At 39.2% G+C, this 26,980-nt stretch overlaps 1 protein-coding gene across 7 annotated transcripts in view; it reads right to left on the bottom strand.

Annotated features, from left to right (window-relative positions):
• Window positions 1-17,160: 17,160 nt before the first annotated feature.
• Window positions 17,161-26,980, bottom strand: part of NEK10 (NIMA related kinase 10) — a 181,424-nt gene continuing 171,604 nt past the window's right edge. For 6 of the 7 annotated variants that reach the window (XM_019745290.3, XM_088798310.1, XM_074312742.2 and 3 more), the window contains 3 exons: window positions 25,721-25,773; window positions 25,583-25,638; window positions 20,323-20,916 (listed from right to left, as the gene is read on the bottom strand). In XM_019745290.3, the coding sequence (XP_019600849.3) occupies window positions 20,868-20,916; window positions 25,583-25,638; window positions 25,721-25,773 (158 nt within the window). In that variant the 3' untranslated portion in view covers window positions 20,323-20,867. Of the gene's footprint in view, window positions 20,917-25,582; window positions 25,639-25,720; window positions 25,774-26,980 lie in introns of all 7 variants that reach the window. The other variant, XM_019745292.3, reaches the window with a different exon arrangement.

Genomic DNA, 26,980 nt, shown 5'->3' with positions numbered 1-26,980 from the left:
ACAGCAGGCCTTTGTTCTGCAAGCCCAGTAATATTCCCAAGAGTTTTAAGAAATGAAACTAAGCAGTTGCCTGTCATCCGTATACGACACCCCAGGACTCTTATTTGGTGTATTTTCCTCTTATTTGGTGTATTTCAGCATTGTACTATCTTCAGATACTAGACTTTGTGTCTTTTTTATTAGGTTTGTGCAAAAGTAATTGTAATTTAAAAGGGTAACAATAATTGCAAAAACGCAATTACTTTTGCACCAACCTAATACTATACGGTATTGTGGGTGGTTTTTTTTCCCTACTAAAATGGTAATGTAACTACATAATCCAAAAGAGACAAAGAGATGTAGAAAAGGACAGAAATAGTAGCATTGTTCGTGGTCCTTGGAGTTAGGAAATCTGGGCTCCTTTGTGGATCTTCTGCTTGGTTTCTGTACCCTTGAGCAAGATATTTGACCTCCTTGTGCCTTTGTCTTCCCCTATAAATTGTGGATAAGCATGCCACATCACAGAATGTTTCTGAGAATTATGCAAAATAATTAATTGGAAGAAGTGTATTATTCTCCTTCTCCTGATCCCATTAGCCAGAAACAAACGCTGGTGTATTTTTATATATTTCTTCCAAATAATTTCCCAATAAATAAACATTTCATAGCACTAAGGAGAGCATAGATATGACTTTTAACGTGCTTTAAAAAAATCTAATTTGAAATAATTTTAGACTTACCAAAACGTTGCAAAAATAGCAGAGTTCCTGTAGACCCTGCATCTATCTAGCTTCTTCTATCGTCAATATCTTACAAGGATAAAAATAGCGCAAGTATAAAAAATAAGATATTAACATTTGTTCAATACTTTAAACTACAGATTTTATTTGAATTTCACCAGGTGGTTTTGTATTGTTCCAGGATCCACTCCAGCAATCCCAGTTTGCAAGTTGTTGTCACATCTCCTTAGTTTCCTTTAACCAGTAAGAGTGTGTCAGTCCCTCTTTGTCTTTCATGAACTTGACACTTTTGAAGAATACAGATCAATTTGTGGTGCATATCCCTCAATTTGAGTTTGTCGGCTGCTTTCTCATAATGAGTCAAAGTTTTGCATTTTGGGCAGGAATACCATGGAAATGATGTGTCCTCATTGCATCATATCAAGGGGTACAAGTGTCAATATGCCATATTACTGGTGACGTCAACCTTATAAAGTTACTACTTTTTACTTTGAAACTGATAAATGCCTTGTGACAGATACTTGAGACCATGCAAATACCTTGTTTCTCTTCAATCTTCTTTCATTAATTTTAGCATCTATTGGTGGACCTTTTCTTGACTGCAAGGAACAATTATTACTAAGGTGTTTAATGATGATTTTCTGTTTCCTTTGTTTTTCTACATTTATTCATTGCAATTATTCTATAAAGAAGAGATTCCTTTCTTCCCATATCTAGTCATTCAATTATTATTCTATAACTATGGGTTCATAGATCTTCATTTTATGATCTACCCTTGTTAACTATTTTGTTGGTCAAATTGTTCCAGCTTTGGCCATTGGGAATTTGTTTAGTTTGACTCTTGTTCCACTTTAACGTGTCCTCATCCTTTTTTGGGCACTACAGAATACTCTAGGCTCAGGTTGTATTCCTGCCCACCCTCAGGGGTTAAAGTGTTCCTTTTTTTTTTGTTTTCTGTTCCTTCCCCATACCCCACCCCCATTGCAATGGGTTTTGCCAGCACCCCAGAGTAATGCTTTCTGTTCCTCCCCTTCCAGATTAAGTATTTATTCCAGAGGGGAAATAGGGAGGGAGCAGGGTCTAAGAAGAGTTTTGTGCCTCTCCTGTAGCTACTGGTTTTTTGTGTTTTCTTTTTTGTCTCTCCTAGGCTTTCGCCAGATATAGGCTTCCTCAGGAATCTTCCCAGTTTTTCCTAGTAAGTTTAGAGAAAAGCCTGCAAGAGGATACAAACGTTCCCTATGTCTGCAGCCCCCACAAGCTTCATACTATCCACCAGCCCATACTTGGCCCTCACCAACGTGTCAACTCTTTCAGCTGAATTCTTCTTGCCGGGGATCTGCTGGGAAACATCTCAGATAAACACCTTGCAGGTGTCTGTCTTGCCCAAGATTTTAGGTCAGTTGGCGGCCCTGTGACTTTAGTTATCTGATGAGTTCAAGAAAAGTCAGAGCCTTGTATTCTCTGTGCCCGTATTCTTGTTGTAAGGGTGGGAGTGATGCACTTCCCGACTCTATTCTGAAGGGAACCCGGGAGACCCAGCATGACTGGGAGCTTACACCCACTGTTCTTGGCAAGTTTCCTTCCACCCAGGTCAGGGACCCTCATTAGCCTAACCTTCTTGTTAGTACTCATCACACAAACACGGCAACTCCCCAAGTGCTATTAGGCTGAACTTGTTATAATTACAAATTTGGTTGACCTTTGCACCGCTCTGTAATTTTTCAATAACTGCTTCTTGCTATGCTGGTTGAAGTCCAGGAAATCTTTGCATAACATTGTTAGTTCTCAGAGAACGTGTCAGTGCAAATAGGGGTTGGGAGAAAACTGATACATTCCAGCCATGTCAGGGTAGAGTGAGGAGTTGAGAAGGGGAAGTCAATCCAAAATTTTTGAGTTCAATAAATATTGGGTGCCTGCTATGCGGCAGGTGCACACGAGGCAAGGGGGCCACGTGGATTGGAATGACATGGGCCTTGCCTCTTCTACCTAACACATAAATAAATAATTGCACTAAATTGCGATAAAGGCTATACCAGAGGTATGCACAAATGTTATAGGACAATAGGTGGGAAGCAATTATATGTCCTGAGGAGTTCTCAGAGAGCCAGAGAGGAGGGAAAGTAGACCTTGAGGCAAGGATATGAGGGTAAGTAATTTATTTTGGAGGTTATCCCAGGAATCACCAGTAGGGAAATGGGAAGAGAGACAGGGAAAGGAAAGCAGTAAGGGGCATATTATCAAGATCAATATTGCTGGAGAATCTGGTGGGGTGGGAGGGGGGTCCATGGGCAACCCACATCTTGGGGTTATTCAGCCCAGAAAGCAATCATGCTGGTTTTTGGTGAGGGCTGCTGAGTCCTGGGAAAGGGACTTGGAGCCAGCACTGCACATGGACAGACCAGACTCCGTGGCCTCTGAGAGCTCTCAGGAAGTCACAGCAACTGGCAGTTGGAAGTCAAATTGACACACGTAGAAAAATGTGCCCTCGGGATATGGGTGGGCTACTGATAGAATCAGCTGTAAGATGTGGCATTTGAATTGAACCTTGAAGGATGAGTAGCACCAAAGAGAGGAGATGCCCATTCTGGGAAGAGGAAATGGCAGGAGTAGTGGATGAGAGACAACCATCTTGCAATGTGTTCAAGAAAACAGTTCAGAGGGCATAGAATGAATGGAAATGATGTAGGAAAAGCCTGAGTGTGGACCACTTGATGGTTACTCTGGAGGCAATAAGAACCATCAGAAAAGAGCAGGTGCGGGAGAAATGGAGAGCTAAGAAAAAGGGGGCATGGTCAAGATGTGTTGTGATGTGTTGTCTCTCTCATATGCCTGTGTCTACTTCCAAATATATTTTCAGATTGCCTCTGTATTATGTCTTACCCTACCTATATCCCCAGGGCACATAGTAGGGCTTAGATTTCAAAGGAAGATAAGGCAAGATCTGGTCCTTGAGGAGCTAACATCACTGAGTTTTCCCTCCTACCAACTTGAAAGAAGAGACTATCTCCTTTTCTTCACTCCCAGAGAGCCCACAGCATGCCTGGCTCAAAGCAGTCTCAATATACATTTGTGGGAGAATGAATTAAAGTATGTCATCACCCCTCAGCAATCAAAGCAGAAAGGAAAAAGCAAGAATCAAATTTCAGTCCTAGCTCTGGCATACACTACTTATAGGGCAACTCTGGGGGATAATAATTAATAATAATAGTAATTAATAGTAGTAACGAACATTAAGTTTTAGTATAGGGAGGTAGGGAAACAAAGCAAATAAGTAGCAGAGCTATCATATAATCCAGGTCTGTTTCTAAAGCCCAGTCACTTATCAATATGCCATGGCTATCTCAACAACATCTTCATTCTTTAATGGAAATTCACCAACAAACTCTGACAGACCAACCAGCAAGTAAACAGACCAAATGCCCCCCACAAGCTCCCTGCTCAGGGCCCCATAGCAGTGAGTCTCAGACACGGAGTGGCCTGGACAGCGTTCCTTTCTGCCTGCTCACCCATCACCTCTCCTGGGAAGTGGACTCAGGCAACTCCATTTGTAGACGCGACTGCAGGGTCAGCACAGCTCCAGCTGCTGCACTGCGTCCCAATCCCCTGAGCTCAACATTCCTACTGGACTGTTTGTCTGCAAGAATTCAAGGGGAAGCATTTCTGTTCCTTGGGCAAACAAAGTCTATTTTTTACAACAGCAAGAAAGGAAATGATTCCTCAAATATTTCCTAATGAAATAGGACCTCTCTCTCTCTCTCTGTATCTAGTAAAAAAAAAAAAAAAAGTTTCTCTCCAGTCTAAATAAACCTTGACAGCATTCCAGAAGCAACTGCAGCCTGTTGAATAAAACAGACAACATTTGAATTCACATTCCTTAGTTCTCTCAGCACGCAATAGTTTTTCTTTTTTCACTGAAAAATGAAAAACAATTTTAATGTGATGTAATCCTTGGTTTCAGTAATCCATGTTTCTTCATTCTTCCAACTGGATTCCGGAGAAAAATTGGTGGAAGCAAACAGCAGGACTTAGGTTGATCTGAAACTGCACGTCTCAAACTTTAATGTGCATAAGAATTACCTGAGGGATCTTGTAAAATGCAGATTATGGTTCCATTGGTCTGGAGTATGGCCTGAGATCCTGCATTTCTAACGAGCACACAGATGATACCATTGCTGCTGGTCCATGGGCCACACTTTGGAATTACTCAGCTGTGCCATTGTAGCTCGAAAGCAGCCAGAGACAATACATAAATGAATAAGCATGCTGTGGTCCCATTAAATTTTAGTATTTACAAAATTAGGCAGTGGCCAGGCTTTGGCCCTCAGGCTATAGTTTGCTGAAACCTGGTATAGATGACGGTTTCCTGGACATATAAAGGTGCCCACTTATCTTGATAAGGGGGGTAAAATGGGTTAGAATCATATATACTATCTTTAAAGAATAATAACAACATATCAGCCTAAATAAAGCTTTGATTGGCAGGATTATAGGTGTTTTACTTTTTTGTGTGCATGTGTTTTGTATTCCTTTTATTCTGGGGGATGTGGGATACCAAAGGGTGTTTTAACTTAAAAAGAAAGATAACACCCTAGAGCGACACTGTCCTGATACATAGGTAACAATGACACTCAAAATCTTCCAGTTTTTGGCCATTGTCATCCAGCTCAGAAGCCGAAAATGTCACATTGTCAACCTCACATTGTCAGGTACAGCAAAAAAAAAACCAACACTAATGTGCATTAATGAAAAAGCCCCATCCAAATCACTTCTAATTCAAGTATGGCCTTTTCAATACATCCATCCACATTCAACTTGAGGGTTCCCCCCAGTCTGTGCTCTTCCATGAGTTTGAAGTCGTGTGTGATATTGGACCGGTTTTATGACCTGCAGAGTGGAGCCCCAGGACGCTTCTCTCCGGGCTTGTCTTGCAATGAAAGTCCACAATTTAGTGATTCTGTGGAGGGACCATTGCTGTTTACAGAGAGTAGTTTCGGTCCATGGATGCCTGTTAAATGTACAATGGTTATAACAAGTAGGACATTGAAAGTCTGAGGCCAGATGCTGCCCACTGAAAAAGCTGTTGAATGTCATTGGTTGTCTACTAAAGCCTGCCGAATGGTGGTCCAGGGACATAGCTATTTTCTATTCATGACCTCAGGTGAGCTCAGGTTGACAGCAGTTTAAATTGAAATGGCATGCCTGCTGAACAGGAACTCTAATTTAATCCACTTTCTATTTAAATTGGAAAGAGAGCCCATCCCAGAGAGAACAGATGAAATTAAACTTGTTGAGGGGTGAGGTTTAGGAGCAAAGCCAAAGTTGTTTAAGGTGCTGCTTATAAGAAACCTCACCATTAAATTTTACTTTCAAAGATATGCCCTTCAGCTCAACATAACTGAGAAACCAGAGGTCTGCACAATTCCTGTCTGGGGCTAGAGCATCTATAGTCCGCAGAAATGTAGCAAAGGAAGTGTGTGGCTGGCAGGCAGGACGATAACTAATGCATGAACATTCTGTCACTTCCAGCGAGTTAAGGGCAAATTGTTCATTATGTGGAGAGCCAGGGTTCTGAGGTAGGAATGACAGGCCTAGCATTTTCACCAAGCATCATTATCCTCCTCTCCTAATCCCAGCCTCCCTTCTAGGCCTCTTGGGGACCTCTAATGAGCTCTCCAAGAAGCGAGATTCTTATTATCAAGAGAATAGGCTCCCAGCTGACCTCTGTGAAACAGCCTACCTTTTCTTCCTGTGCCCCTTCTTCACAGAGCAAGCCTCTCCACAAAATATGCTGTGAGCTAAAAAAGGAACTTTCTGAGGGTACAAAATTGTGTTTGCTTTGTCTAGCTAAGAAATCTGTGTTGGCAAAGAAATTGAGCCGGAAACAGTAAAAGAGGAAGAAAATAAATAGGGGGTGAGGTGGGGAGAGACCTTGTCTCTAAGGTGATGTCCTGGGTACCTTCCATTTTTACTTGGATTGAGCTTCTGCAGGATTGGCGGTTAATCAGTTAGATGTGAAATATCATAAAAAAGTTTTGTTTTCCACTAGGGTTGGGGGATATAGGTTACTGGTTACACCAAAATCACTGGTAATTAGGCAACATATGGTGCGTGTGCGTGCGAATGCAAAGCTGTGCTTATACGGAGCACCTTGGAAAACTGAGTATGGTTCAAAAAAAACAGGCTGAAAAAAAATCAAATAACTGAAATGCTAATCTGAAGCTGGTTCTGGTTCTTTAGCAAGAGACAGGGCAGTGAGTCAAAGGCAAGAGGCAGGGTCAGTGGGTCAAAGACTATAAGGATGGATAATGAGGGGAATGTACCAGGGAAGCCTCAATTGGCAAAGGCGAAAGAGTTTGACCTATTAACTGTCATTTACCAATAACTCGCCAACATTTTGCCTTTCTCTTTTCTAATTATCTAAACTGAAACTTTTGTTTGAAACTTAGATTCAGGTTTTCCTTTATTTAGCATTCAGCAAATATTTACTGAGTTCCTGTATTCCTTATTACTGAAACACTTATATCAGCAACTATATCATCTGAGAGCTTATTAAAAATGAAGAAGCCCAGACCGGATCCCAGCCCTCCTGAATCAGAACCTGCATGTAAATAAGACCCACAGGTAATTGGTATGCATACGAAAGCTTTAGAAGCACTGGGCTCTGTGATGAACATTTGTTGTATGAATAAATAAAAGGGTGAATGAATACTCGTGGCTCAGGAGAGCTTCCCAGTCCGGATAACCCAGCTTTGCTGCATTTGCTTAGGGTGAATTCTCTCAGGGCCATCAGTCATGTGAGCAGGTGTGGCACCCAAACCCACTGGGACCTTTGAAGCAGAGTACAGAGTTATGGTGCGTGAACAGGAAAAGTTGGACCTCTGTAAGCTGAGGGAGTGAGGGCTGTGGCCCAAAACTCATTATCTAAAGGAGCATTGAAAACTTGGGCTTGATATGCATATCATTATCCAAGGGGTTACTCTGTTGTCTGGTGTGTAGCGGGCTGTATATTAGGTTCCAGGTGGTTTGTGTTGGACTCAACCAAATGGGTCAGGGTTGAAGGTCAGGCCAGGGCCTGGGTTATAGTCAGGCAGATAAGCCCGAAAAGAAGGTTCGATGACCAAGATAACAGGGGACACTGTGAGGAATCTAAGAGCTCTATCAGACATACCTGACTGGCCAGCAAGAATAATGCAAGATCCCACTGGTAGTGGGTTAAGGAAGAGGTTTTGTGTGGTTCTGAGCTTCTAGTAATATATTGGTTGCCCCACCAGGATGGGCCCAAGAGTGGGAGGGCCTGAACCTGGAGGTTAACAATCAATGGTGCAGGCTGAGTAGAGTTTGGGGAAAGGTTGGGCATGCTCTGGCCCAATGGAAAAGAGTGGTGGAGAGGAATAAGGATAGCATCCCTGCACAGAAGCCTATGCAAAACCCCTGGAGAACAAAAGAACTGGATGCTGTAAAATTGAAGAACAAGGGATTAGCAGGTATTACTATTAGAAAAGCTGGAAACTGACCACAGGGAAGGATACATCTGTTCTTCCAGCTTGTTCAGTGTTACCAGTCTGCCCACCATTAATTACCCAGTGGGCAATCTGACTAACGAAATGCAAGAGCTATGCAGACTATTGTTCCCCAGGCTTCCTGATTTGCTTTGATTATATTTCTTTCCTGCTGAAATCTTTTGATTAAGAGATGGTTTATCTGAGTACCTGGAAGCAAACTGAGGGGATGGAGTAGTGGGGCAAGAACAATCAGGCCAGAAATTCCTGTCAATGGTCAGATATAAGTGCTTCTTGGTTAGACTAAACCAAGTTTATAAACATTTGCTTTTGTCGCCGAAAACCCACCTCCATGTTATCCTTAGATTCATCATTTCCCCACTATCATTCTTGGATAACTGCTCCTTTATACTCTCAAATCACGGCGTTCCATGTGCTCCTCCACTCTGGGCTCACATTTCCCTGGCCAAGATGATTGGCTAAGGGTTGGGCACATGACCCAGGCCCAAGCCAATTAGCATGTCCCATTATTCTCTATGAACCTGTTACCCAAGTTGATCTACTGAGATTTAATTCCGGAACTTCTGTCAAACTGACAAGAGAATCTTTCTAATGGCCTGGGAACTGGAAGGATGGAATCTTGGTGCTCCTAGGAACCACTGTGGGAAAAGGATCTGCTTGGAAGTAAGGCCATAATGAAGAACAAAACTGAAAAATGAGTATAAGAGAAAAAAAGACAGGGAAAGGTCGAAAGACAATGAGAGAGGGTCCTGTTGCTAGCTTCAGAGCCCTTGAATTTAGTGATGCCTCAAATTTGTCCTATCCTGAATATTCAATTATATGAGCCAATAAATTCCCTTCTATTCTTTGAAACAGTTGGTACTCTACCTCCCACAACCAAGAATTGAAAGGGTGCTGGGATATCAGCAGACCCTTCAGGCACTGTCCCACCGGAACAGGCCATCTTCAGGGTTCTACATCCTCAAGGAGGCAGTGTTGGCTGGGTCACTTTAAAATTAGGAAAGAGACTTAAATGAGCTAGCAGGGTTGCCTTTCAACCTTTGGGAAACTACAGGTTAATAAAACTAATAGTTTCTATTTATTTCATGTTTCCTTGCTCTATGCATTGAACTAATTATTTCTCATATGTGAGCACCTTTAATCCTTCTGATAATACAATAAGAAAAGCACTGATTCTGAATGGCTAAGTCATTCACCTTAGGTCACACAGCCTGTAGTATATCTCTTTTACTTTGTCTCTGAAAGGAGCAGCTTCAGTCCATTGATTTTGTTTTTCATTGACTTTTAAAGCCAACATGCCTGATTGATTTTTGAGCCATTTAATTAGAAAATCTTATTTGAAAACTTACTACATATCAAAAGGTCACATGATCAGGATTATCAAAGCACTTTATGGAAAGTTGGGTCCTAGTGAAAACTTTAAAAAGTGGGATGGATTATGAGTCTTCTGGGGTAGCTCAGGCTCCAGCAGTGGAAGAATTATTAAAATGCTAGTGTAGTCTACATTCGTGCTTTTGAAAAGGATGAGTAGAGCATTTTCCCCATAACTATTTAAGTTGTTCATTAGTGACACATACAAAGCAGCCACTAGGAGCTACAGACAAGATGATTCCATTCAATGGGGCACACAGAGAATTCTAAAAATCCCATAAATTTAGTAATCCTACCCCTACAATATGAACTGAAGATTTTGCTTGGTGGGATAAAAAGAGTATGGGTATTGCAATCATTCAGAAACTAAGTTTTCTCCTGGGGTTCTAGCTTTTTTTTTTTTTTTTTTTTAACCACTAGCTATTGGCTTCTTAACTTCTCTAAACCTCAGTTCTTTTCATCTCTAATAGTGTTAGTTATAACCTCTTCTACAGTAGCTGTTATGGTGACTAAATAAAAATATGGAAAGTGCCTCGCCCAGTATCTGTCACACCTTAGCCAATCAACACATCTTTCCCTTCCCCACAGAAAGTAAAGAAACTGAGAATTTTGAGGTGAGAATTTTAGAAATTATTCTCATGAACTTATTACTCTTGATAAACCTAGTACTATGTAAAATTGATCTGATTAGCCTTTACATGAACAAAAGACTTTCTGGTTCAAATATTATTTTTCAATCTCATTCATTTGTGTGTTTGTTTTTAATCCATGTAGCTCAATAAAGCTTTTTAAAATAAAAATGCTAGTTAAAGATGAGGCCAGAATTTTTTTTCAAAGTTAGCAATTCACATCAATTGTTACTAAGGAAAAAAAAAAACAAAAAAAAACGATGTACTGTAAATACTCTTGAGGTTGTGTTATGAAGTCTATAGGATAAAGTGGGAAAACAAATAATGTTTCCATGACATTTTTTATCCCTTAAAGTATAAAATACACATTACAATATTAAAAATTTAGAAAAAAGTCGGAGAGAAAAGATGACAAGCTTTAATGTTAAGTAATATAAACAGTGTTGACTCCTGAAGTCATTGTGTTATGTAGACTGAGAAATGTTTCCTATTGGACAGAGTCAGCATATAAACCAATACACTCCAAATTCTAGAATAAGAAAAAAAGAATGAGTCAAGTAGATATTTGGAAATGTAGCCTGGTGCTACATCAATTGACTAATGAAAATGCTAATCAATCAGAAAATGACAGGGAAGACTCTGTTTGCCTTCCTAAAAGACTGGTGTGTGTGTGTGTGTGTGTGTGTGTGTGTGTGTGTGTGTGTGTGTGTTGTGCAGGGACAGAGCAAGTATAAGGAGTAGAAGGAGCCAGGAAATGGTTTCTAGTGGCAATTCTTCTATTGATTCCTTTGAGAGCCTGGCCAGGAACCAGAGGTCTCCTCCACTCTGCTCACATACAGGCCCTAGGGGCAAGTAGATTTGAACAACCAACGCCCCCCTGTCTGCATCACTGATTTGAAATACTCTTTCCAAATGAGGACACCTATTGTCAAAATGCTAATGGTGTTACTGCTAAAGCCCTACCTGGCAGATGAGAGGAACAAAATGGCACACGTCAACCTCTGAAAAAAAAATTTCCAATGAAAATAGTTCCTGATGTGTAACTGATCTGAGATGCTGATAAGCATTTGAAGAGAATCAATAGTCATTACATACCTCATGCTCAAAGTTACATGTGTGTCATGAAAATGCATTTTTTGGAAATGCAGAAAATAGGATCATCTAAAAGTTTCACAGGAAGCTTAATCAGCATCATTCAAAAACATTTTTTAATAATTAGCCAACCCTAAGATGCTCATTACTTTGGTTGAGGTTATTTGAAGGAAACACTAGTGAATGACATAAGAGAAAAGCATCCCACCTTTCTTAGAGACCAAAGTAGAGTCGGCCAGCCTTCCCTCCATCCCAGAGAGCAGGGAGGTTTCCCCAAAGCTGAGCTCATTCCATTTGTGTGTGGTTAAATGGAGGCAGGGGATGGCCATTTCCTCCCTGTCTAAGGGCTCTCCTGTGACGTCCTCTCCTTTTCTAGGAATTTTGACCTCACTTGATTTAAAGTATAACAATCATTCGCAGCTGGCTCCCCAAGGACAGGAAGGAATGCTCCAAGCCGTTTTAGGAAGCTAGGGAGGAGCTTTTCCTATGCTGAGCATCCGTTATCCCACTGACAGCCACAAGTAACCACCGACCTGCGGGGTAGGGAGAGGAAGCAGGGAGTGTGGTCCCAAGCCCAGAGCCTAGTGCCTATTTTCAGTCCTGCTTAATGGGAACTCTATACCAGGACACACTACAGTGAGACCAATCAAAGCATCATTTCCTCAGATGCGTGTAGAGATTGTCAATCCACACTCATCACAAAAAGTTTAAGGTAATATTAATTTGGCCCTTTATATTCTGCCAATGCCTTCCATGGGCTCCTGCAGAAGCATGTCCTGAGATGTGGATTGAATTCATCAGGAAGTGTTGACAGGAAAACTGACAGATGAGTGGGGAAATAAGGCAGAGACAAGAAGGAAGGGAAGCTAGGGTACCTTATCAGGCACAGTTCCGGGGCAGGTGACTTTGACTCAGTTCTGGAGGGGAGCAGTGAAGAACACACCGCAGAGCTGTCCCATCAGGCATGAGGAGGTTCGTTCCCCTGAAGATTTCAGTCATTGGTTAATGGCCGCCTCTGAAGGTAGAAATTTCCAGGTGTTACCATTGCCAGCAGGCCAAACCAATTCCCGCAACCTGAGGACAGTTGCCATCAAAGAGCCTCAGATGCAGGCTATTGGGAGAGAAAGTGCCCAGGAGGTCACGTGTACTGAAACAGTTAGAGGACCTGTGGGACCTGGGTAGACACGGGCTAACATTATACTGAGTGCTGTACCTCCATTGCAGTGTTTAATTCTTGCGTCCAGCTTTGGCTCGATACACTTTTAAAGTGGAATCTCTTATTATCTTCATTAGAAGGATGTGGAAGCTAAGCCTCAGAAAGGTTAAATCCTTGGTCTGAGGTCATCCAAGTAGGAATCATGGAGCTGGCATTCCAAACCAAGTCGACATGAGCCAAGGGCCCAAATCCTGAATCATGTTTACTTCTAGTTTAATGTGCAAATAAATTTAGGGAAGTTTAGACTTTAAGTGGTTTGTTTCTTGATCCTTGAACAATTCACGATATGTACCTATATACTCACTAGGGAAACTACAATTAGTTTTCTGGGTTAAATACCGTGTTTCCCCGAACATAAGACCTAGCCGAGCAATCAGCTCTAATGCATCTTTTGGAGTAAACATTAATATAAGACCCGGTTTTATTTTACTATAATATAAGACCCAGTCTTATGTAATATAAGACCGGATCTTATATTAATGTTTGCTCCAAAAGACGCATTAGAGCTGATTGTCCAGCTAGGTCTTATTTTCGGGGAAACACGGTAAACAAAATTTTTTGCACGTACCAAAGATGGTTAAAATGGCTGTGGCAACACTCCATGGCTCACGAGATAAAACCAGTGTGTGCACAAAATTAATTCATGCCATTTTAGTCTTTAAAGTATAAGAGCAAATTAAATCTACATTATAGGGGCAGCTTCATATAAAGCGTAAAATGAATATGAAATTACACTCTCAATCTTGAGGAGAAAGAGAATCTTTCAATTTAGGAGATATTTTCTTTTATTCATTGCTTTTTTTTAAGATTGCAGTTTGTAGCTATATAAAACTATACTCTATAATTCACTTATTTAATTTCTGTTCTTTGCCATATAAACATAATTACTGAGAACAATCAATTTGTTCCCATTTGACAAAGAACTAAATTAAGAATAGCAGATTCTTATTGGAATTCTGGGTTCTGGAAGAATTCTCATTCCTGCTTCTCATGCTAGTGACTGAGGTTTGTCTACTTGCTGTGTTAGATCTGTCTTTCAAATAGCATGTTTGAGATACCTAACTGAATCCTGGGATGGGGAGGGGAAATGTTCTGGAATTTAGGTCCTATAGTCTGAGGTCATTTTCATGAGACTACCTAACACAATTCTTTCTTCTCCAGGTATTTTGATATTTCATATTTCATGGCCTTAATTTTTCAGGTCTACCTATATGTGTTCCCTTTGGTATTGCACTCTGTGGTAGACACACCCTAAAGTGACCCCAAACACCCATTCCTTTGTATAATCCCCTCCCTTTGAGTGTAGGCTGCACCTGTGACTTGCTTATAACCCCTAGAATATGGTGAAGGTGCAGAGATGTCACTCCCTTGATTTGGTTATTTCACCAAACTCTGTCTGAGTCAATGAGAGAGATTGATTTTCCCACTGGCCCTTGAAGAAACAAGCTGCCTTAATATGAACTGTCTGTGGACAGGGCCATGTGGCAGGGGACTACTACAGGTTACATGGAGGTACCGGAGACCTCAGTCCTACAACCATAAGGATCGGAAGTCTGCCAACAATCATAAGAGTTTGGAAGATGATCCCAAGTCCCAGATGAGACCCTAGGCTCCTGCCCATACTTTGATTCCAGCCTATGAGAGGACCCAGTTAAGGCATGTTCCAACTTCTGACCTATAGAAATTGTGAGATTCAAAAATGTGTGTTGTTTCTCATTGCCTAGTTTATAGCAATTTGTTACACAGCAATAAAATAGACTTCCCCACTGGGTATGAATATGTGATCTGCTTTGGCCCAGGAGAATGGGGAAAATGTGACGTAAGCACAGGCTTGACACAGGAGTCTTGCATTTCTGTTTTTCTTCAGCTCTTGCTGCTGCCACAAAAACACATCAGCTAGGTTGCTGGAGGGTTGTCAGAGACACATGGAGGAAGGCTGACTTGTTCCCTCTGTGTCCATTTGAGACCAGCCAGACCCCAGGCAACCTGCCATCTGAGCAGACACACTTTAGGGAACCCAGCTCAGATGAGCAGAACATCACCCCGTTGACCTACAGATTCATGAGAAATAATAAGTGCTTGTCATTTTAAGTCATTAAGTTTTGAGATGCTTCTTTGTGCGCCTTTTTGGTAGCAATAGCTAATTGCTACAGGGACCCACCAATTAAAACTGTGGGACACATTTGAACTTAAACACATATGTGATTGCCTATTTGGAACATATACATATTTTTTAAATCAAAAGACTGAAAAGCTTAAAAGGAGAGAGTCAGGGAGCTAGTGAGAGAAAAGAGATGACCGTTTGCTATGAACTCTTGATAAAAGAGAAATTCTTTTCCAGTAAGATTAAAAATACATTTTTAATTTCCTGTAGCATTTTATACAGCATATTTAAGCAATAACAAAAATAAAGGCTGCTTGCGTTTTTTATATAAATCTTTTATAGAGGCATTTCATTTTTTCCTCTCTTCCGAGGCCTTCCGGTTCATCAGCACGTTAGAGTTTCATTGTGCTTGTGCATAAGTGTTTTGGAGGTTTTGGACGGACAGAAGCATATGCAGAGGAGTCCATCATCCCTCTGCCTTCACATCACACAGTGGTCACAGAACTATCGACGTGTCCTCCAATAACACAGGGGTCTCTGCAGGATACCTGGTAACAGTCTCTTCCTTGGGTAGGAATGGGGAGGGGGTCGTATTCCAGACAGGAGAGAGGCCTGGGGATGGGGCTGGATACTGTCTCAGAGGCAAAGGGGAAAAAAGCAAATTGAAAGTACTTTTCCATTTTGTGGGCACAGACCTTTGTCAGACCTTGGTTGTCCAGATAATAGACGTGCTGGGCAAAGTGAGATTAGGGGCTACATGTCTTTTCAGAGAACAGCTCTATTCCCTTTGATCCTTACGAACTTACCACTGGGGACAATAAAATGCAGGAAGCATTATAATTCAGTTTTGATCCACTAAATGTCAGTAAACAAAATGCACTCAGAGGATTTTCCTTTTAACTGATTTTTGTTTCCCATTTTGGAAGAGAAAAATGATGGAAATCTTTCCACAACCTATCAACTGGTTTGCTTGAAAACAACTCAAATACCTTAAAATGTTTCTTTTCTAATCTAGCTAAGTGTAAGCATATTCAAATCTGCCATCATTTATTTAAGTTCCACATATATTTCTCACAAAATTTGCATTGTCAGATGAAATGGGCCTGAGGCCATGGATGAAAGAAGGGGGAGAAACCACAGCACCCAGACAGAACTGCATTCACTTAATGGCAGATAAGATTGCTTCTTTGAAGAGTTTAATGTCTTTGGAATGCTTCCTAGGGACCCTGTCCTAAGGACTCGACCAACAAGTTACTGAGGAGCTTTAGGGGCCATTCTGGGTGGTCACCTTACTGGTGACAGCACAGAAATAACAGTCCAATGATAACTGCACTCTGGGGAACAATATGAAGCATTCAGGTTTATGGAGTACCTGGTCCCTGGTCAATCACTCACCACTTTGTGACCAGCCTGTTGGGCAATGTCAGACATTGGGGAACCGCTTGCTTTCTACTTTTCCTCCAAATTCTCAAAGCCGTTTTTATTTGGGGGTCATCCCACGTCCTTGCAAGATTCATCTTTCATCTTGAACAAGTTGGGGTTTCACTTCTGAATACTTATATTTATGCACCTCCCTCAATTGAATGTTGGCTTCATACAAATACTTCAGATATTCCTTCTTGACATCTCCTCAAACCGGCTGCATTTCCTTCCAAATTCACTGAAGGACAAGGTAAACACAGAGAACATGGAGGGCAAGGAAAGCTGAAATGTTAAGTCATTTATAAGCCTGATATTCTTTTTCAGATTCCTGACTCAAATGGTGCTTGAAATGCCGAACTAAATCACGAATTAAGAATATTATTGTGTAAGTGACCTTCACAGTCTGACATAAAGGTGCCAAGGCTTTAAGCTATGCGTTCCCCTTGGTTTGTTATTTCTAGTCCGAATCTCTCTCTTCTTGTTTTGTGGGTCCAGTTTGTCACATGATTGTAAACATGTCAGCTAATTTTTCATTTGTGAGCTCTCCAGATTCATTCCAAGCATCCACGTAGATTTGGTGATTACGTGTCAAAACGACAATGATTTTCTATAAAGACAAAACTTCTATCTATGTTCAGAGGAAACAAAGGTAAGCCACTTCCAAATGGCAGCATTTAAAAAAGTAACATATTTGCTATAATATGCTCCTGCTACTTCTAAATACATTTTCTGGGTATAGTGCAGAGCTTTATGGTACCAAACGGGAAAAAGGCAGCTTGTCGTGTTTAGAGGAATAATTTTTAGTTTTCAATTGAGAATAGAATTTTAATTATAATCAAAAACCATATTTAATTTTTTGTATATAATTAGTTAACTGCTGCATATACGTGGTCAAAATAAATCTAGCATACCTCACATACCAAGAATGCTGCTCTGATTTTAGGGTGTGTGATCTTCATTTTTATAAACACTACTGCCCATGGACCCAGAGGGTGTGTAAATTTACAATATCCATCAGTCACCCCATCAAAGTCATAAAATCTTTCCTGTCCCTCTTGCAAATCTCAAAACAACATCCCAGCCAGAATATAATCAACCCTAGCACTTGTATTTACAATGTGCAATTTAACTGTAATGACACACATAAGAATTTCTTTATAACAAAGTTGTTTCCCTGAGACATTTGAGGCTTCCTATCTATATAAAAAACAGCATTCAAGGATAAGCATACTGTTAGCACACTTGAAGTGAAAAAATGTCTCCAAAACGATGCCAATTTCCATCAATGGATGCAATCTGAAAGATATCATAGAGATATATAAAACACACTTATTATCACATTTAATTTTTGAACATGGAGACCTGCGTGTTTACATAGAATTTCACCCAGAGTCAAGTATCGAGGATTCGTTGCTTAGGAGGCCTCCGTGTCTGCCTCTTCAGGGTGCTGAGAAGCTGTTTCAACTCTAGTTGCTTTTCATTGCCTCTCCCATTGATTGCTGAGCTTGTGAATATACATTTAAAAAGTAAAAGGTAAACAATAAAAGTGGCTTATAAAGAAGGATTTTCTGCCTTCAGATAGAAGTTGAAGCTATTTCCAAAGGAATTCAGCATATTTACTATGTACAGAAAAATAGCAATAAATATATTTTGCAATTCAGCGGATCAAAAACAACGATGTGGATTCTATGCATATTAATACTGATAGAATTGACTAAATTATATTGTTGCTCTCACACATCTTAAATATGAGTGGTGATTAATCGAAGACATTGCTGCAATTGCACATAATCAACCAGTCCCGTATCTGTTTTTGAACATCAAAATTCACAGCATTTATTAACTGATAGATGGAACCTCTAGGAAGACCTTAACCCCGAATCAGTTCCATTGTTAGGGTAAACTTCATAACAGTGATTGTTAATTAATTCTGCTTGAGAATGCCAAAAGAGACTGTGCATGCTGCCCAGTGCCGTACAAATATCCGTATTAAACTCAAGCAGCATTTCGCTAGGAGGTTTCTGAAATTCATCCATGAGCGCTGGGTCTGTGTCCATGTTACTATCCCCTAAAGATCTCTAATTAAATCTCGCACATCTGGACGAAGACAAGGTTAACAACCAGTCAGCACACGGGCCTGCTGCAGTCACTTCCCTGAGCATGGGACATTTTGCTTTTAAAACGTGAACTAAGGTTTCACATGCACATATTTAGATAGGGCTGGTGGATCACAACATAATCAACTGAAGTATTTGTAAAAACAAAAGTGATCTGAAAAGACTGATTCATATTCTGTCCCATACCAATATTCAGTGACTGAGAATTAGATGAGTGCACAGGGATTTCATCGTACAACAAATAAAAATTATACAAAAGAAAGAGAAAAATTGTAAATGCAATCAAGGAAAGAATATGAGGTCTATTAAATGCAGGTAACAACTTCTTTGCACTAGAAGACAGTTCAGATAGTTAAAAGAAAATGACCATTCTTGTTTTATTGTAAGGGGGAGGGGACTTGTTTGAAAGTGACGGCTTTTGATAAGTTGACTTCACAATTGGATGTGCCTCCGTGCACAAAATGATTCCCTTATCAGTACCTAACTTTCTCTTAAAGGCGTGGTCTTGCACTGGGAGAATGTTGATTCAGTAACTGGTAGTTTCAGCATGTGTGTATGGGGGGAGGGGGCGGAGGCGGGATTCAAATAGCACACATATATTATTTTGGCAAGAGAATGCATCTCTTGATGGTAGAGTTGATGGGTCTAAAGCTGCCTTTCAAAAGGATGCGTATTTGCTTATTTTTTTAAATTCTCACTGGTTCCTAGCATAACACATGCCATTTGTATGGTCTAAAAAATTTTGTTAGACATCTTTTGCTCCAGTTCTCATCAATAAGATCAATAGACTATGCATTTAAGAACACTTTCAAACAAATAATTTCTCTTTTCCAACCAAGGTGTGACCTCTGAATACTATTCTACTCTATATCATCATTTGGAAAAGAACTTTATTCTTCAGACTTTCACTCCACAGCTTGGTTTGTTTCTAAATACTGGCTTCTACTACAATTAAAATTTGTGTCCCTCTAGGCCTGTGCCTCCTACACAATGAGAAAATGTGCTCATTCCATACATGGAAAGATATAAAAATAATATAGTTCAGGTTCAAATTAAATTGAAATAGGGATAAAATTTTGCCTAGTTTAACAAAATCATAAATTTTGATTTCACATGTAAATTTCACATATGGATGGAATTGGTTTGAAATCTGAAACTAAAATTTTCATCACTGTACTTGCATCTATTATTTTAAATTATAGTATATTTTTATTATTAATTTGGCTTAAAGGCAAAGATTCATTGGCAATTTTCAAAGGTATTAAAGGGAATTTGTGTAACATTTAAATGTTAAACATACTAAATGTAAAAACAGTCTGGATTCACATTAAAAAAATTTTCCTGTACTATACAAAAGGTTATTGGGTTTCAACCACTGTAAATATATATTGAACTAAGCTTTATTCCATCACGCTAAAAATATATCAATGTAAATAAAGATAACAGAATTCAGTGAGAAGTAAATAAAAAGCATAATTTCAGCTTTCAGATTACTAATTATATAGCATTAAAATGCTCTTTAAGTAATTAGAAGTAAAGTCTGATTTGGCAATGAGGGCATTTCTTGACATGCCACCTGTTATAAGAAGCCAGTTGTAGAGATTTTTAGCCCAATAAAAATCTAGAAAATTTTCATCATAAATTCTCCCTACAGAAGAATGAGACACTGTTTGGCATTCTGATTTCTCTTCTTTTAGGGATGTCTCAATGAATAAAGAAGGAACTTATATTTTATTACATAACTTATTTTCATTTCAAATTCCCAAACAATAAAAAGTTTAAAACAATGTAGGTAATTTTAGTAAGGAAGGTCTTAGAACAAGGGATAGTGAATCTCTTTCATAGACTCAAAGTGCTCTAAAAATACTATAAGTCGGATCAGCAGCGAAGCATTAGCCAAATCAAAACCTTCCCCTCTCCCATATACACGAACATATACACACAATGTAAATTAATATCTTCTATTACTGTAACTTAAATCTGACAATTTGACAGTTATTCCCAGACGCTGTGCAAGGTTACAAATACTGTCTACACAGTATCAGGGTTCAAGACCACTAGCACCCAAGTGGTTAAGAGAGAACCAATCCTTTCATTAAAACAAAACAAGCAAAAAAAACAACAACATTCAATTACATATTTTGAATATCTTTTAAGATTTAAAAAATTGGAAGATAACAGTGAATCACCAATATATTATTATTCTGAGTCCTATTAATTTTCTTTGTGTAAAACTATTTTTGTACATGGAAGGCTAGATGCCTTTGAACATAGATTCAGCAACCCTAAGTGTAAAATATTCCTTTGAAAACTATGACAAGGATTTTTCTTTTTTTCTTTTTTTCTTTTTTTTTTTTTACTTGGAGGGAAGTTCTGTGAAGAGTGTATTTTTTTTCCACAGATGAATTTTGTGGTATTTTCTCCCAGGAGCACACTGAGGGCCCTGTCATCCTGTGTATAATGTGTCCTAGGAATGGAGCCTCCAAGCACTGCAGATGTCACATGGCCTAGCACCGGACCTCCAGAAAGAGGTCCTGCAGGCACCACGGCATCTTGGTCTCTTCTCGTCCACATTCTTGTAACAACACCCAATCTCTGGGCATCTTGCTTAACGGCTGAAGTCCAGAACTTGAACTTCACTGGGAAAACCAAGTCCATTCATTAAAATGTAGCATTTTCATCTTTTGGTTGGGTGATTCTTGGTCGCCCATGGATAGGAGTGATACCTAGGAGATTCAGAAGTGGAAAGAGTCCTCTATAGTCACAAATCTTTTCGTTCACACATTCAATTTCAAAAGCAGTAGCTCAGGTATTTAAGTAAATAAATTACAATGAATAAAAAGCTGATTCTAAACATAAGAGAATAGGAACATTTTTAGAAAGCTACCTTTTGCTGAAGTTCAGTGCTAACAGTGTCTTTATCAAACGATGAACTCAATAGGAACTGATAACCCTTCATAGTAGAAAAATTAACACCCATTCGAAGTATCTTGTACATTTAAATGTCTATCTATGCACATTAAATATCTATTTTACATGTTCATCAGTTAATTGGAAAAATCAATGCTAGTTGATTCAATGTTGATTCATTTTTATCTTGTATATCATTATTTATCAACACATGTTTCATCACTACAAAATAAAATATTAATGTGGACTCCTAAGTATATAAGGATGATATGCTTGTCATCCTCTATTCACTCTCAGGACTCTCACAGGACACTATTCACTTCCACAAACAACAATGAGAAAATTAAGGCATGCTAGGCTATATCCTTTGGGTACAACTGAATGTTTATGTGTGTAAAATATGATTAATCATACAACCCTAAAAATGACTAACAATAGAGCTGGTCAAGTCTGTGTTAACCTTGTTTCGTTTTCTTTACCGTGCTTTCTTCCTCTCAAGTCATGCCACCTCCTCTTCCCACAAGCCCAGAAATCAGGAATCCCCTGTTTGATTAGGGCTCCTTGCTGCTATTTCTGTTTCTGTTACCATTTTCTTTAACTAATGCAGCATATTGTGCCTGAGACGTTCTTCCTACCAACTTCCGAAGCAGTCTCCCCATTATTTAAACAGTTCTAGATATCCCCAAAGATTGCCAGTAGCTAGATAATGGCTTTATCCTGAGACTTTCTGTTTGAAAATGGCATCTTTCTATCCCTAACTAAATATAAACTCTAAAATCTAAGTTGAAATATGCCATATTTTGGCTTAATGCTTTAGTTGTTGTCTGGATGCTTTGTAGACATATGCATGGGTTTGAACTGGCAGTCTTAAGTTGTAAACTTGAGTAATGCAGGAATTAGGTATGTCATTCTCTGCCCATGGTGATTAATCAAGATCACTTAATAATATTTTACAATGATGATGATGATGATGATGACAATGGGAACATTAGCAGATCCTGGTAGATATTAGCAGAGGAGTTAAAACAATGTCTCCCATTGTTAACCATATTGCTAGGGCAGCTTTTCTCAACTTGTGTTCCAAGTAATAGCTGAGCAAAAAAGACGCATTAGAGCTGATGGTCCGGCTAGGTCTTATTTTTGGGGAAACACAGTATCTAAAGAAGTGAGAAATTAATAACTGTGTGGCTAAGACACTTTCCCTTTGCTTTCCCACTGGTTCTCAAGAGGAACCATGTTGATCTTGTTGAGTCTGTGTCCACTCATTTAGAGGGAAGAAGAAGCAATTTTTATTTTATTTTCAACCAACATAATTTATCTTTCAATGATATCAAATTCAGTCAGTTATTCCTCCACATCTTTTACACTGGTCTATCCTTTTATAATTCTACTGCATTACACTGTTTAGATATTCATATTCATTTGGATTATTTAAATGGTCCTCTAAGTAATTTTCCTTCCTTTTCTAATGTTATAACAAATTTGACATCCCCCCCAAATTATTTGTGTATATCACCTAATGCTTTTTTAAAAAAAAGATATGCAAAATAAAATCCCAATTCGTTATGCCTCCAATTAAAAAAAAAAAAGTAACAGCTGAGGAATCACTGGGGTAAATAGAATCAACAGATTTCTTTCCTACAGCCCATCTCAGAGTCTTTAATATGGGAATGTGTGTCAACATTCTCCAAAAATGCAAAATTCCATGTTCAGAGTTTCCTAAAGACTGGGGGTGCCAAAAAAATGTACACACATGACTTGTATTCATCTTTTGTTATCGGTATATATTGAGTATATACTGATAATACAATTTTAACACAGTTTTTGCCTTTCTTAAAATGTGTATTCATTTTTTTGGCACCCTCTGTATATTTACATCATTTAATATCTATTAACATCATTGGCTATTCTATGGAAACTATTTGGGAAAATACAATCTACTGATTCTAAACACCTGTCCATGTTCTGTGATATTTAACATCCTCTATCCTGTGATGATGAAAAAAATCAAAACTGTCACAGGTGATCTGATTAGTATTTGAAATTATGCGTGTTTCCAGCTTGTGAAGTAGGAGGTGCTTCTGAGTAGAGCATTACTTATTTCTTGGGGATTAATTTGGGACACCAGCTAACAAGTGATGGCTTTAAGTAAAACCAAGCGTTAGTTTTACCAGTAGATTGCGAAGAGTCTTTCTCCCAAGGTATATTCTATCATTGCAGTTAGAAGTGGAAAAAGGAGTGCTATGGCTCCATGTATTTTTAAGTGGGTGATTCATTTTAATTTGGAGCATTTTAAGAAAATAAATGTCATATCCATCCTATGTTGCTTGAACTTGATCATTTGAATCAAGTCTTCCTAGTCTATTCACAATTCTGAATAAAACTGTGAATAATTTTTTGCTTTTGTTATTAGGCATCTTATTATGTGTTTTTCACAATAAGAGACCTTGCAATGTCTTTTAAAACAGGAATATGTCTTTGAAAGTAGAAGTAATGTGTTTTTTTAGAAGTAATGATTAAAAAAAAAAAACACTTGACAGTAGAACTGAAACAGGAGAACCATAAATCTCAAAATAAGACTGAAATTGTTTTTCAAAAAGGAAAAACAGTTCTTGAAAGTTTCCTAAGTTCCTTACACACCTGTTTTGTTTTTTTAACAGATATTTAGTTGATTGTATGCAAAAATATGAAGACATTCACTGCCCATGATCTTGAGTCTCTGAGATAATGTGGATTAAAAAATGACAAGCATGACTTTTGCCTCCACTTAAGCCAAGGGCACTTGAAATAATAAGATGCTGAGAGTCAATAACAGAGACATTTATACTACCCATGGAAGGTGGGACATTCTCAGTCCATGAGTAGAAAATGAAAATTTTAAATCTTTCCAGGAATGGTGGGAGGAGAGTAATTATGGAGATGGTGATTTCTATTAACAATATACTTTTGTAAAATGAGAATTACTCATCATTTCTCTGCAGTTACAAATCACAACAGAACTAAATTTACAAAGGTGGTATTTTGGAAATAGATTGTCAAACTGAAAGAGCGCAGTTAAATAATCTTATGTGTGATTCATAAGAACAACTCATTGAAACAGAAGGAAGAAAAAAATGTTGGAGACTGAACTAACCTCAGAAAAGAATCTAATTTCCGTATAATGACCTTAACAGAATGTTCTTGAAACCTCTTTCCCTTACCATGGCCAATAGTTATCTTTGGGGAAGACTTCTTGAATAATTTAAATCGTGGTCACAAGATAGCTTCACTGGCTAGAGAGGAAGGCAGTTCATTCCAGGCATAAAAAGCCACTGTGGGAGAACAAACTCCACGGGACTGTGCCTCTTACAGCAACTTTCAGCCATATAGAATGTGTATGTGGTTGCTTGTGAGCAATATACATTCCATATGGCTCCTTGGAAAAGTGGGCTCCCTGGAACAGCCAAGGGGCAACTCTTGTGTAGTAGACACTGTCCATGCCCATAGCCCCTCATCGGTACCACTTCAAAGCGTGCTAGCCTGATTTCCAACTGCCAGTACCTGCATTTCTTTCCCTGAGGATTTCTCTGGCCTCTAGAATCTGCTCTGTGTACCCTACAGAAGGCCAAAATGCCAAGGAACTAACACCCCTTGAGGGAAATGCCGCAAGCAATGACTGATGGAAATTGGAGGATAAATACCCCAGAGGGGAATCAGAGAGGTGCCTATTCTATACTGGAACTCAGATTTCCCCCTCTGGGATCCAGCTCCAGTCACCTCCAATGGTAAATTGCTTGAAAACGAAACCTTTATTATTTCTTCACTCCTCTACCAGTGTTTCCTGGAATTGCCACTCAAATAAATTAATTGTACTCGGGTCTTTATGCCTGACACCATGCCTAAGAGTAAAATTTCAGGAATCCAAAACTGGATGAAATTGATAAAATAGAAGTTTGTTTTTTAAGTACCAATAATGGTTACATGAGAAGATAATATACAGCCCCTCTAAACATATTTCTTATTTAGGGTAAGCAAATGGCAACACATACCAACAAATCCCTCTCTCACAAACATATCTTAAATTCACTGGAAGTGATTCATTCTTTATTTAGTTGCATTTTCCCCTTTGCACTCCATACAAACAATGGGTAGATTTCAGTGATAGAAACCTGATTTCACAGCCCTTCTAGCAGGGAACAAAGAAATGCTTAATTTTAAAAAACAATCTAGAAATGCTTCTCCATTTCATTATGTCCATTTTTTTCCCATGGGAGTAAATTACTACTAAGCGACCATCCTTTCTTTTTCAAAAGAGAATACAGCATCCATAGAAAACACGAGCAACATATATTCTAGGGTCGTATCTAGTCTAAGCAAAGATATTTTACAAAAATGTTTAAAGTAAAAGTTGAAAATAACCCTGCTGGAATCAAGTATAATCTGACCTAACATCCAATGATCTCAATTGATTTTTCAAATTTGAAAGCAAATTCTAGAGCTCACCTGTTAGAAGTAAAATTGTAATAACCACTTTCCTCTAGGACTTCTTCAATCACAGTCTAAAGTGGAAAAAAGTCAGGTTAGTATTGAATTGAAAGCAACAAAAAAAAAAATCATTTAGAGGGACTGCAAAAACCTCACCTGCATCTGCTCATATGTTATTCCCTCCTCCAAATCAAAACTGGTGGGTAGGCCTGAAATAAATTATGGAAAGTCTGACATTTGGTTCACATTTTCTTAGTTAGATTTTATTGGCAATTATGACTCAAGTGCAGCAAAAACAGGTCAATTTCTTAATGATGAGGATGACATAAGCACATTCCAAATTACCTTGGCTTTCAACATTCAAACGCTTTGTTTCTCTTCCTTTAAGAACTGGCTGCTTTTGGGTGGCGATCACAAAATAATACACAAAGATTTAGGCATTGCTTATGGTGTAAGTTATCCCATTAAGCTTGTGTGTGTGTGTGTGTGTGTGTGTGTGTGTGTGTGTTAGGTGAAGAGTGATTCCAAACACAAACTACCAGATAGGTGAGTTTTCTGATTAAGAAAAGTCTCCCTAATCCACAAGGGAAAGAGTAGATATGTGCTAAAAAGAAAATAAATTTTTAGAGGGAGGCAGAAATAGACAGTGAAAGACAACAAAGACATGACCCTCTCCTATGGCTGCCGAGAGGGAAACAAAATACACACATTTAATGCCAGAAGATAGTACTTCTTTTGAGGTTTGTTCTGAGTGTGATATACCAGCACCTTAGCTCACCGCGACCCCACCCAAAGCAGTGGTAACCAGCTTCCACTCAAATCAATCAACCCTGACTTATGTGGAGGCCCAGGAGTGCCCCTGCCACTTTGGGGAGAAAAGAGAGAATGTATTGAAGGTTGAGGGGAGACATGAGGATGTGAGTCCTGGGAATCTGTATTTCAAGCCCAGCTTAGAGGTGTCCCCAGAAGTGCCCTGCAGGCTTTGCTGTCTATTTCTGCCCAGCCTGCTGTGACAAGGGACACACCTGGTCTGCTCTGGGGTAGGGTGTTCAGCTGCCCTGGAAGAGTCTGTCAGCTCTCTCTCTGGCCTCTGAGAGACTTCAGCCAGAGCTCTTCCTATCATCAGAGTTGCTACTGTAAGAAGTCTGGCCTGCAGACAGACTTACCTGCCCTGGGAGGTGCTTTCAATAGCAAATTACTTTAGACAACAGTTTATCTTGACTTTATGGACTTCTCAGGAACTGTTTTAAATGAAATTCTGCTTACACAGGTTAGCTTTATCACAGGAGTCTAAGACGTAGGGGCAGTTTAATAATTAATACATGAAATGATTTGCCTCAATTAGGCAATAACCAAAACACAACAGAAGTGAGTGCTTTTCTAGGCTGAGGAGATGGCAACTATAGTTTATACGAA

The sequence above is a fragment of the Rhinolophus sinicus genome, chromosome 5 (assembly GCF_057876585.1).
Source record: "Rhinolophus sinicus isolate RSI-liver-muscle chromosome 5, RSI-T2T, whole genome shotgun sequence".
Lineage (NCBI taxonomy): Eukaryota > Metazoa > Chordata > Mammalia > Chiroptera > Rhinolophidae > Rhinolophus > Rhinolophus sinicus.
The sequence above is the reverse complement of the archived record's forward strand: the minus strand, read 5'-3'. Positions and strand labels throughout refer to the sequence as shown.